This window comes from Morone saxatilis, unplaced genomic scaffold (genome assembly GCF_004916995.1).
Source record: "Morone saxatilis isolate NCDOM2014 unplaced genomic scaffold, NCSU_SB_2.0 Contig22, whole genome shotgun sequence".
NCBI classification, from domain to species: Eukaryota; Metazoa; Chordata; class Actinopteri; family Moronidae; genus Morone; species Morone saxatilis.
This window is the reverse complement of record NW_023339785.1, coordinates 26,283,437-26,296,910: the sequence shown is the minus strand read 5'-3', so window position 1 is coordinate 26,296,910 and position 13,474 is coordinate 26,283,437. Positions and strand designations below refer to the sequence as shown.

Genomic DNA, 13,474 nt, shown 5'->3' with positions numbered 1-13,474 from the left:
CACTTCCTGCTTCATATTCAGCCTCATTCATCCAGTGAGTGAATATTCACATTACACAATGTGTGTGAATATTTTACAGATTAAATCACTTCAATTCTGACTCTTCAGGAAAAACGTACAAATACAAATATAAAACGTATTTTAAAATATGTATTTTGTATTATTTTTGAAATAATATTTATAAAAGGGACAATTTATGTTTTTTATTTATTTAATTGTGTCCTCTTCCTCCCTCTTTCTTTCCTTCCTGACCTCCTCCTGTCCTTTAATACATCCTCACTTTGCTCCTTTCTGTGTGAAGATAAAATCTACAGAAAGTATAACTGTTAATAAATGAAATGATCATTATTATTATAAATATTGTGTTGTTTGGTTGGTGGCTGCAGTCGTGAGGTTGTTGGGAAGTGAAATACTAACAACAGAAAGATGAACTAAACAACAATATTACTTAGAGAGAAGTAGAATAGAATAGTAGAATAATTTACCATCGCTGTGATGGATAAAATGTTTAACGTTAATAATGAATAATGTTAATAATGAATATTTTTGCAGGTTAAATCAGGTTCTTCTTCCTCTCACAGGCTCCTGACCTTGCCCTTCTCCCGTCCATCCTCTGACACATTCCTCCTTTCTTCCCTCTTCCCTCTCTAGTTTTTTCTATTTTCTTCCATTGGTTTCTAGGGGCTTAATTACGGGGGGCCGGCTCCGCGGTTGAGGAGGTGCTGGGCGAACAGGGATCAGTGTGACCCTGGAGGAGAAGCCATCAGACAGCGGCCTTAACAATGATAAATCACCCCGAGCAGAGCTACAGATACAGCCGCCGCCCCGCTGATCTCTATAAAATATGGATGGACCTGCGCGCTGTGCAGGAGCAGCACAGCCGCATCGCGCCGGATCTCCAGATTAGCGATTATCAGGCGGAGAGGTATTCTAATGATGTGGGACATGGTGTGGGGTTAATTCCATTCAGAGGAAATGGATTGAAATTCAGCTCATGAATTGAATATTGCTCATTATTCTCAATGAGAGCAGGAAATCTCCTCATTCATGAAGTGGGTTGGAATTAATAATCCCTGAACGGACGGCGGACGCCTCCACCCCCCGAGTCGGGATGGGGGTCAATGATCAGAGCTAAAGGTGCACACGCAACACGCCAAACACATTTAATCTCCACCTTATGGTTCACAAATCACCAGGACGGAGAGAAAAAAAGGTTTTATTTTTATCAGTGATTCTCAGACGCAGGTTGAATTAAACCAACTCAAAAATAATAACTCAGATTTAAATGAGTCCAGTTTTTTTAACTATTGTGACTACTTTATAACATTATAAAAATGTAAATTGTTTTTATGTAATAATTTGCTTTAATGGAAGAAAACTGAGTAAATTCAATATAATTGGAAACATTTGTATGAAGATGCATTTAAGTGACTTTATTCAGATAAATTCTGTTCACACATTTTTAAATTAAGTTTGGAGAAAATGCTGCATTGAGTGATTAACTGACTAGTTTTAATATAATACTTCAATTTAATTTATCCAAATTACTTTAACAATAAACACTTGAGTTACTTGTTTTCAAACCGAATAAACATTTTATTCACACTTGAATTGTTTAAGTTAATAAACTTAAATAGTTTCAGGCAGTCAGTTTCCAGTTTGAGTTGAGTTAACTCATCAGTTTAATAGGTTGGTTTGTTTTTCACCACAGGACGTCCCTTATTTTACAATAAGTAAACAGTCTCCGTATTTAAATTTCCTGTAATAAGTTATTTTACCCCTAAAAGATGTTGAATCACAAATTACAGATTCTAAATAACACAAACTTTGTTACTGAAAACAATTTGTGATGAAGCAGATTTTATTGGAACATTTAACTGACACTAACTTAGTTTTAGTTACAGAAACATTCCTGATTAAGTACTTTTTACTATTATTTTCTTTACAGTGCAGATAAAGATTAGAAAATGAAGCCAGTTGGTGTTACTAACCCTTACTCTGAGATATTTAAGGTAGTATTGTTTTCTGTCTGTCTGTCAGCAGCTCGGACAGACAGGCAGTTAGCAGGCAGTTTGACAGGCTGTGAGGCCAACTGGTCACTGATGACCTCTGAGGTTTCTCTTGGATCAGGTTCAGCCCTCTAATTTCATTTCCAGTCTGGCTCGTCTGCAAGCGGACACCTCAGCGTCGGTCGAGAGAGGAGACGACCTGCAGGACTCCGTGTCACTGTGAACACCTCCACTTCTGTCTCATTCACAGGTTGCTCAGAGGAAACACAACCATACCGCAACATACAACATGTAAATCAGACTGAATTCTCTCCTCTGATGGAGCTACGCTAGCAGTTTCCACCCGCTTCCAGTCTTTGTGCTAGGCTAGGCTAAACACCTCCTGCGCTGTTTCCTCCATAACAGACACTCAACAGTTCATTTTATAGTGAGCAGTCATAAGTCAGGACACTTTATTGTGTATATTCATTTTTACATTTAGAATTTGGACACTAAAATAAAATGTCTGATGGTTAGCTACACAAAGCTACCATAATGTTTATAGATACGTAAAATACCTTTAAATACCTTCGGCTAGCTGTATGTGGAGGCTCGAAGGTTCTCCCTGCCGATGCTCTTTCTGCTAAGCTAGGCTAATCACATCATCTATCCATCCTGAACACAGCTAGCTGAAACTGATATCCATCTGAATCATCTGACCCTGGAGAGATGGGCTAATGTTAGCTCTCTAGCTAACAAACATGAGTTGATTAGTAGAAGTCTGTTAAAGCGTGTGGTTTGCAGTTCCATCTGCTTCTAGTCTTTGAGCTAAGCTAGGCTAAACTAGTTTGAGATAAAGCTGTAAATCCTGACGTCAAGGACCAGTTAGCTTTGAGTTAGCTTCTGTGTCATGATGTAGCTGACAGTTTGGTGACTAAGTCGTAACTAACAAGACAACATGTATGAGGCTGTATTGATGGGGCTAGGCTAGCAGTTTCCCTCTGCTTCCAGTCTTTGTGCTAAGCTAGGCTAACCCTATGTTTGAGGTAATTCCAGAGCAGTCTTTCAGATAAAATAAGCTTTGTGTTCTTCCTCCTGGTTTCCATATTCACTCTTTCTGTTTCAGTGACACACTCTGCCTCCACACTTCACCCATAATCCTCCACCTGACGGCCTACAACGAATCAATCTGTTCTGTGTCGCGCCGCCTGTCCAAAAAACAAAAACCTCGCCGTCCAAACATCTCTCTCCATCCCTCCTCCTGTCCTCCGCAGAGTGCCAGCAGGTGAAAACAAAAGAGAAGTGACAAGGCGAGTTAACCCGTCGCTGCTCGGTCACACAATCCCCACCGCCGCGCCTTGCCGGCGGTGAGCCAACCGCTCGGCGCGTCGCTTTTTCCTCTAGCTGTGATTTTCTCTCTTGTCCAAAACGTCTGAGAGGAAAAAACCTGTGGTCTTATTGAGTTTTCTTTTGAATAAATAAATATTTAAGAGGCGGCGAGGAGGGTGGAGGGCGTTTGACGCTCCACTCTGGCTGCAAATCAGGCCATCAAAGGGGCCAGACAATGTATGCTCACTATTAGTATCAATTTACAAATAAACTGCTTTTTTGGTGACTGGATCTCCGATGTCAGATTTTGATAAATGGTTTCAATTTGGCAGCTGCTTTCGAGTGTCAGAGCCCATCTGACGCTCGCCGCCCGCCACCACCGCTCGCTGCCTCAAAGAATCTGCCTCAGTTAGCCTCGCTGCCGCCAGCCGCCAAAATAATCTCTTCATACTAACCAGGGCAGGTGTGTGTGTGTGTGTGTGTGTGTGTGTGTGTGTGCATACAAATGTCTCTCTGTGGGTAAATATTGAAACCAGGATCCAGATTTCACTCCTGATGTTTTTCTACACAAATCTTAAAGGAGCTTCCTGCGTTTTTTACACCATTAAGAACAAATCACAGACACTTTTCCTCACTGCTGACTCTCCTCCGCAGCCGACTGCTGTTTAATAGATTTTAAATGTGCTTTTACTTCCCTCCAGGTTTCCTTTCGTTTCACTTCCGACCTGCAGAGACTTTAAACTTGCTTCAGATTGAGCTGTAAATTTATGTGACCAACCTTTTCATCATCAATTAATCTGCCAATCAAAATGGATCAAAGTGATGTGTTAAAATATCTGTTTTTGTTGAAACAACAGTAGAAACTCCAAAGATATTCAGTTTACTGTGATATAAAACAGAGAAAAACACCCTCTAATTCTAAACCAGTTTTCACCGGTTAATCTGATCTCACACTGACAGCTCTTTATTGTCCACAACTTCCACTGTTTGTAGACAATTCACACCAACAGCTTTCAGTTCTCAAAGTCCAGGTGAAATGAAAAAATATAACTTTAACTCTTTTAGATCACATCCTCAGTTATATTGTTCCTCTATTTATCAATTTCTTCTTTAAAATTCAATCATTTTGTCTTCCTGTAAAACAAAAATCTGATGCATGTTTACCTGCTGTTACCCAACTGCTAATGTAGCTGCCATTAGCGTGCAACCGAACGGGGCTCAGCAGCCTCCCAGTGAACACAACCTCCGAGACAAACAGAGGACAGTTTGACGGCAGCGGTACCGAGGTGATTCATGGAGTTTCCAGGTGGACTTCTTATAACTGTGGCTAACAGTAATGTTAGATGCCGTTAACTAGTTAGCTTGTGCAGCTAACATTAGCTGACCTAGCCCCGGGGTGACAGGAGACAAAACCCGCAATAAAATCACCTCAGTACTTAAGATGCTGCATTCAGTCCCGGTCTGGACCTGCTGTTCACTGGGAGCTCCCAGTCCGACAGAGTCAGCTAATGGATCCACTACAGCTGCCGGACAGGGGGGACGCAGCACACAGCACTATTAGCTACAGCGACAGGTTCCTCCCTATCTGCCTGTTTGTACATGAAATATGTAAAAAAAGTGCAGAGTAATGTGCATATGTACAAAAATATGAGGAAGCAAACAGCTCTCTGATTCTGGTTCATCAACATTTGTATATAATGTGATATTTCCTGAGACGTATCCCTCCTCTCTTCCTGAGCTTTCTTCCATTTTTCCACATAAAAAAGTTGTTTTGGGAAGTTTTTTATTTATCCAAATTGAGTATGGAGTGTGCTGAATGTTGTACAGATTGCAAAGCTCCTTGAGATGATTTGTGATTTGGGGCTTTGCAAATAAAAATTTGACTTGACTTGATGGAAGTCACGTCGTACAGTTACGAAACTTTAACTGACTTTTGGCCTCACATGGGGCACCAGCAGCCGCCTCCTGGGTGACTTATCCATCCACCACCTCCTTTCATAAACTTTCTCGCTCTTTACACTACGTCACCTGACAGATGGGTAACACTGGAGTTATATAACAGCCCACTGCTTCTCTAACAGACGCTAAAGTGTGTGACAGAACATCGGGAATAAGAATGAGATGGTATTTCTGCTGCCACTTCAATTCATTCAGTGTACTATGAACTATATATTATAAAATATTCATTTTGTGTTGACTTTCAGTGGAATCATGCTGTGATGTGTGATCTTATTATAATAATTTTATCAAATTAAAGAAATTAAAATGACAAATAAAATTAGTAATTCAAGTTTGGACAAACTTTAGGACTCATTTATGGATCAATATGGTCAAATTACGTGTTTAAAAAAGGCCTTAAACCTCGTTCACCTGGAAGATGGAAGACACTATTATTCTGATATTTACATAATCAATAAGGAGTATTGGTTAAATGTCAAAAAAGTGCCACAAAAACAAACATTTACTGGGATAAGTGACGTCCAATCACCTCTCTTCACCTGCACCTGACTCCATTTTTATCAGGTTATATTCTAACGTCACGACTCTCCTCACTGCGTCTCAGCCAGCGACCTCCCGCCGCCCAAACCTCCCTCCTCGCCAGCGGAGGGGAAACAGAACGCAGCGAGAGCAGCAGCAGTGGCAGGATTTGCTCCCCGAAACAGCTGTTTCCTGTTTGAGGGATCGGGAACAATCAGCCCGCTGGCAGCAAGGAGTTGCCGGCGCTGCCAAGAGTGTACCGAGCAGAACCAACAAATCCAATCAGGCAACTTGGTCCTGTGCTGCATTAAATAATACAAGAACCTCATGCAGTGCAGGTGGTCTACGGCATCCACAGAGGGACAAACCGCCACTTCAGCTTTAAATCAGGCTTTAATGTGGCTGTAAAACCCGATTAAACACTAACACAGCCCGATTAGCAGCAGCTCTCACTGACAAAACAGAGACCTGGCCTTGAATCTGACCTCTGACCTGAGTCTAAAGCAGTGACTTAATGACTCGTCTCCACTGACCTTAGGTAACCTCTCGGGGTCTCCGGGGTGGCGAGGGATGACCTTCTGTAGCCTCTGGAAGCCGTAGTCGATGGTCGGCTCGTTCAAGGCTGCAGGACGGACAGAGAGAGAGAGCGACGGTCAGGACAAATTCAAACCGACACACAGACGAACACACAGACGAACACACAGACGTCACAGAAACACACTGATGCCACAGATACAAAGAGCTGAGAGGGTTTTAATTAAAATCAGTTAATTTCTAAAGGAATCCTCACAATTACTTAATTTTTACTCTAAACATATGATATGTAATTTCTGCCACATCAAAACAATAAAAAAAGAGGATATTTGATGACATTGTAAAGTAGCGTGGGATCATGGGAGTTACATGCTAATAGCCTGATGCTAAGCTAACAGGTCCCACGTTATGATGCTAACAGACTGATCCGAGCTGCTGCTAACGTAGCTCAGCTTTGTTTCTCTGATAACTTAAGATCCAGACGTCCGATGACTAAATCCTTCATCGGTTTCAAATCTTAGAGGTTAAAAAGCACCAAGATCTAAACAGTGGATGGTAAACAGTCAATGTATGACAGCTTCTGATTATTGATTATTGATTGAATCAGCTATATATAGAACATAGCTCTTATATGTGGGGAAATATATCAGATATTAAACAGATTAAAGGGCAGAAATAATAAGAATGTGATGAATTTAAGGTTAACTGAGTATTTTGAGGTTCAACCAGAAGCGTGTTTCTGTGCCGACCTCTCTGTGATCTTCAGCTTCAGTCTGTTGGTTCTCATTAACAGTGAACGCTAACAGAGAGAGAGAGAGAGCAGTGTCAGTTGAGCTCTCTCTCTCTTATCTTCCTGCTGTTTATTAAGTGTGAGACCTCACACTCCATCTGTCCCCCTCGCTCTGCCTTTTCACCGCTAATTCAATCCAACCTTCCCTCCCTTTTTCTTTTCTCTTTTCCTCCGCTCATTCACCAAACAATCTGCCTTCCTCCTCCTCCTCCTCCTCCTCCTCCTGCTGCTGGAGAAACACCCGGAAATGAGTTCGGGGAGATACTTCTCCATAATCAAGCCCATTAATCATAAAAGGCTGTCAAATTTGACTTTGGGGACAATTTGTCAGCCGATCTTGCCCACTCTGCTTTTGTCACTGTTGGCTCTTGTATTCTGTAAGGATGATTGACACACCAAATGCCGGTGAGTAGAATAGCTAGTTTGCGCTAATATGCATAACCGCGGCTTTCATGAATAAGAATAAGGCAGCTATACGGCAGCGCAGAGGGGTCTCCTTCAAAGGGCCCCGCCGCCGTTTGTCGCCGGCGCTCCAAATAGATGTTATTACCATTATAACAATATTTGTTTTCTTTCTCCGGGAATGGGCGACCGCGAGCTGCTAAATCAAATTTGTCGGAGCGCGTTTCAAGCGGCGGCGGAGGAGAAAAAGGGCTTTCAGGCTGCGACTGGTGTGGGGATGATATCTGAAGGGTGACAGAGCGCTGAGGGACGTGGCCCTCGCCGCGGGGGCTGCCATGTTGGATTTCTTGCCTCCCCCCCCGCCTCCCCGAGAGGAAGCAAGAGAGCGGCCCGAATCTATTACCTCCGCCCCGCCGCCAATGAAAGAGGGATTCATTGTCGGATCCCAAAGAGACTTTTTGGGGGGATGCGGAGCAGCCGAGGATGAATGGAGATAATGCATCAGGACGACACGAGCAGCAATCAGCGCCGAGTCTCAAACCGGATTGCCTCCCGACGCCGCGAACATACAACCCAACTTATAAAACAAGTGAAAGGCACTATGGGAAATGCTGCAATTGAATAAAAAAATCCATTTACACTCAGAGAGAGAGAGAGAGAGAGAGACAGAGAGAGAGAGAGAGAGATGTTTAACTCTTCATCTGCATCAGAAGACTCTGATCGGCTGCTGATGCCTTGCTCATGGGTTCATCCTCTGCTTCTGGTTCAGCTGTTTACACACTCAGTTACATGTAATCTATTACTTTTACTGTGTGTACTAGACCCAGCAGGAGTTTGGGGTCTGCAGTAAGAAGTAAGGGTGCTGGTTGTGGTAAATAACCAGAGGGTTGATGGAGGTTAGAGGAAAACGTTGTAAACTTCAGTTGGACAGTTGGTTTACAGCAGGATGAGTTAAAGTACAGAGCTTGAATCCAACTCTTTCACCACCTTCCCAAACTCACAAAGAGGAGCGCTGACATCGTTCAGCAGACGCACTGAGGCTGCTGCAGGTGACTGATTGTCTCAAAATGCTAATTAACCGGTCTTATGTCCCATTAAATGCTGGTCCTGCATGCAGAATAATCTAATATGGACTCAATGTTTTAACAAATGAAAATTTGGTTCGGGAATATTTATGAATATCACAGATACTCTACAGCAGTGGTTCCCAACCTCAGTCCTCTGTTGATTTTATAGGTATTTCATATTATATTCAATGATAGCAGAATATAATGACCTACACCTTTTAAAATCAAGAAGGCATTGCGAACCCTCTTCGCAGCTTTCACGACCCCCCAGTCGGGGTCCTCACCCCCAGGTTGGGACCGACTGCTCTACAGATGCAAATGTTCATACTTCATACAATCCGAATCAATAAATCCCTGGGCAGAATGAGTTCATGTGTCTGTATATGAAGCTCTTACTGATGCAGCATGGAGGCTGTTTGATTAACTCCTCTAAATGACGTTCTGTGGTTAATTTGCTCCTGCATCCCACTGGGACTCGAACCGACAACCGTCTGAATAAAAAAACAACCTTTTCCTTCGCACATGAGTAAGGCTTTCCCTCTGTTCATCCTCATCATCACTGTCGTTGTCGGAGGAGGAGGAGAAAGAAACAAAGGCTTTTAATGAACCTCTGGACAGGCGGCTGAGAGTCGACCCCCTCCTCCCCCAGTAGAAATTAAGCCCATTACATCCCCTTATTAAAATCTCGCCGCACTTTGACCCCAGCGCCCCATTGGCTGCCTGCAGGGCCCTGCGCTCCTCCCAGCCAATCGATACCGGCTGCCTCCCTGCAAAGAGCCCGAGTAATTGGAGAGCGGCGGCTGGCAGGGCGAACCCTGACCCCCCTTCCCTCCACTGCCGCCCCCCCACGCATTACACCGCCCATATGAAGACAGATTGCCTGATTTAGTGTAAACATATGCTGCAATTCCAGGCATCAGTGCCACTTTCTCCATCGTAATTTGTATTGATTTTTCTCTCTTTCCCTTTTTTTCTCTGCGAAGAGGCCGTCGTTTTCTCCTGCCGTCTGATGTTTTTTATAAATCAGAAAAGGAGGAGAGGGAGATAATTCAGAGGTGAGAGGAGAGGAGGGGGATTCTTTATATATTTAATCAAGTATTTATCGCTCTCTCCGTTAGGTTTTTTTCTCCCTCTCCTTGCTGTGAAAGTGATCAAACGGTTGGTTGGCGTCCTGCTGATCGGAGCGCTCTGTTATTAGGCGACTAAGTGACTGAGGAGAGGAAGAGGGGAGGAGGGGGAGAGATGGGAGAAGAAAGAAAGGGGGGAAGCGGGTTACATGTTAAACTAATTTCTTGACGGCAGATTTGTAGCATGAGAGGAGGCGCAGTGGGTCAGAGCTTCACTCCAGCTACAAAAACACCCAAATTATGTGTGAAAACTGGAACATCTGCGCACTGATTAATGATCAGATGGGTCCAGCTTGATTAATAATATTTAAATAATCAGGAAAAGGAGCTTTAATAGTCAAATAAAAGCCAGTCTCACATATAAAATATACTTCTACACACAGTAAAATGTTAAAAGCAGAAGGCAGTATAAAATGATAGGATGAGAAGACAGTAAAAGGGGAATAAAAGTAGTAAAAATAATCAAATTCAGTGTATAAAAACACTTAACGGAAGCCACTGCCCCCAGGTTTTATCTCAAACACAGGGTGCATTGTGGGAAAACAGCTGTCATCAGTGGTTTCAAATTAAGTAGAAAAAGGTGTCTTACAAGGATCCATACTGGGTCCTCTGTTATTTACTTAATATTTAAATATTGCTTCATTAATATTAAGTAAATGGAATCAATAAACAGCAAAGAAAAAGAAGGTTGTAGTACGAGAGAGTCGGTTCTAGTACCACTAGTACTAGTACTCTACTGACCAATCACAGCAGCTGTCCAACAGCCTGTTACCATGGTAACGCCTGGCTTCTCTCACACAGTTGGACCCTAAAGAGCACCAACAGCCCACCTTAAAGGTGTCAGAGGTCAAACCGGCAATGTCACCAGAGCGTCAGAGTGAGACGACACAGACGTGAAACAACAACCTCGACCCCGGGGCATCTAAACCTGAATCCAGATACCCGAAAACCAGATCCCTGCTGCCAGCTCTCAACAGATCACTCCAAATAACCTCTAAAGTTAATGAAAACGAGGTAGAAAGGCACAGATACTGTAAAACACACATAAAACTGCTGTTGACAATAACGTCTACTGATGTACTTTAACTGTGTTGATTAAAATACTTCACAGAAACATTTCAGTTTTCTCAAATCCGTAACCGAAGCCACTGCAGGTTTTATCTCAAACATTGGGTGCATTGTGGGAAAACAGCCGTCGTCATTGGTTTCAAATTAGGCAGAAAAAGGTGTCCCACAAGGATCTATACTGGGTCCCCTGTTACTTAAATGTTATTTTATTTACCAGATTAGCAGTCCTCAGAAATATACAAGTATATAAAGTTATTACAAAAATATTTTTACTTTTTGTGCTTAATTTAAAGTATATTTAAAATGTTCTTTAGAATTAAGTTAAGTGTACTAAAAAAAAATATATACTTATTCTGCAGTGCTTAAGGTTGTATTGTAGAGTACTAGTATAGTATAGTGCAAATACCTGCAGTGGTAATTTAGTGTACTTATGAGAAGTAGAATACAAATAATGTACTTTAATGTTGTTGCATTGATTGAAGTCTGAAGATTCTCACATGATTTTGTGATATTTTTAATAAAATGACCAGAAACCAGTTGATACACAGTCAGTCTTCAGACTTTTGGGTCCTGCTGTCGATTCCAACCTTATAACCGTTGCATAACCAACAGAAACGCTGGAGGGAGTTTCACAGTTTTTGGTGTCTCTTCCTTTCTGAATGCATCTCTCGTCTTTATTTTCTCTAATGAATCCCTCAGCTTGTGACGACAGGAAAGGCTCATCTGTCCTGCCTCCACCTGACGGAGAGCGAGAGACAGAACGAACCTTTCTCTTCTTCTTCCTCTTCCTCTTCCTCTCTGCGATCATTTGGCTGTCTGTGCTGCAGATGCCGGCTGATAACAGATCAGAGGATCAGAGGTCTGGAGGGAGGATGCTGGATTACTGGAACATCTCTGCAGGCTCATTACCCCGCTCACATCAGCTCCCACAATTCCACGGGCCTCCATGCTTCAGAGGAGCATGTATACATCCACTAAGCCTCTGTTTACATCCTCCTCCTCACAACTGTTTACATTTATTTATCTCTCGCTATTTTTCATTTGCCGGTTCCCACCGCCGTCGGGCCTCTGAGTGGGAATCTGTTTTTCTACGCGGCTGGTTTGTACATATTTACCAGCCGGAGATGAAATATGCACTTTGGGGGGATCCCTGCTCACCTTTACCTTTTTGTTTTGCGGTGATGGCCTTGTCGAAGGCGCAGTCATGTCCCCGATGAGCCGCTCCGTCTGACGCAGATAGACTTTATCTGCAGCCGCTCTGCGTGGCTTCCTCCTGTATTACACTTATCATTTCAAATAGACTCCATATTCCGTCTGAAACAACTCCCCCGACAGGCCCGCCACCCCTCCATCCCGCAACAACATGTGCTGCAATTTCCCATCTCCCCCGGCTGTATGATTGATGCAGGTCAGCGCGGCGTTTGGCCTCGCTGCCCGCAGATCGCCACTGCTGATGATTCCTCGCTTCCTTCGGGGGAGGGGGGGTCGACAGATGCACAACACGCTGAGCCTTAAGTGGACGGGCTGATTTGTTTTGCTGCTTGTCAAGTGGCCAACTGGTGTCAGCTGGGGTTGCAGGGGGGGGGGCAGTAACACCCTGGATGCATCCTTTCACCGGCTTATTGATCTGCTGCTTTATTCCTCCGACTTTCTATTCATCACTCAGTCATCAGAGAGAGGAGGCCGACGCAAACAACAACAACAACAGGAGGCGCTACATTTGGTTTGTTAACTCTTCATTCAGAGGTTTATCCTCATTTTAACCAAAAAACAAAGTAATCGTCAAAGTTAAAGAAATGATCTGCTGTTATTCTGGAGTTGTAACTCCACCATGGAGGGTGGTAAAAGTACATTCTTTACTCCAGCAGAAGTACAGATACTTGTGTAAAGAAAGACTCGGTTATAAGAAGGAGTAAGTTTAAACGTAAAAAGTACTCTGTTAGTTTCTCTGAAGGACGTTTCCACCGGCTGTTACTGAAACTTCTAACCCTAACCCTAACCCTAACAGGGTTAAGTCTCTCTGTTTCAACTTGTTACATGTGTCATGCGTGATCTGGACCAGAATTGATGTTAGAAAGGTGTGCAATGATGCAAAAAATACAATAAAAATGAAAATTCTGATAAAATGCAATAAAACTAAACTAACAAGTCAGTTTTGAAAATATTAGGACATGAAAGTTCAGATATTTGTGTAAACTATAGACTATAAAGTACTTGTACTTGTTATTTCTGACTTCTGACCAAAGTGTGTTTTAAACCTTTTTAACTTTTATTTTTGGAAGAACCTTGTCATTTCCCACCTACAGTTTCTCCAGACTTATCATTAAATATTTCAAATATATAACAAAACTAATTAAAGGAGACCTGGAGGAGCTCATAAACCTTTTTTCAACATGGACATGTGACCTCTGCCCTCAACCTAATGTTGTCTTCAGTGTTGAATGAATTATGCAAAAAATATTGCCACTGTTTTTTTTTTGCAATTTTCACTTTATGAGGCCTGAGAGGAAGGTCCTGCAACCTCCTTTGCTTGATTTCTGAGAAAAATAATTTTATTTTTTTCCTTAAAATAAGGTAGAATTTAACATCAATCAAAGATAAGACAGTTTAGGACACAGCTCTTTGTGTTAAAGATACAAAGTTTAATATTTAATGAGTGAAGTATAATAATTAAAGGAGACCTGGAGGAGC

The 13,474-nt window shown here is 42.5% G+C and overlaps 1 protein-coding gene across 1 annotated transcript in view; it reads right to left on the bottom strand.

Annotated features, from left to right (window-relative positions):
* The window catches only part of LOC118333399 (transcription factor COE3-like), a gene marked incomplete in the record, with an annotated part of 64,521 nt that overhangs the window by 25,254 nt on the left and 25,793 nt on the right, over nt 1-13,474 (bottom strand). The window contains 1 exon segment of the mRNA XM_035669006.1: nt 6,329-6,417. Within this exon segment, the coding sequence (XP_035524899.1) occupies nt 6,329-6,417 (89 nt within the window).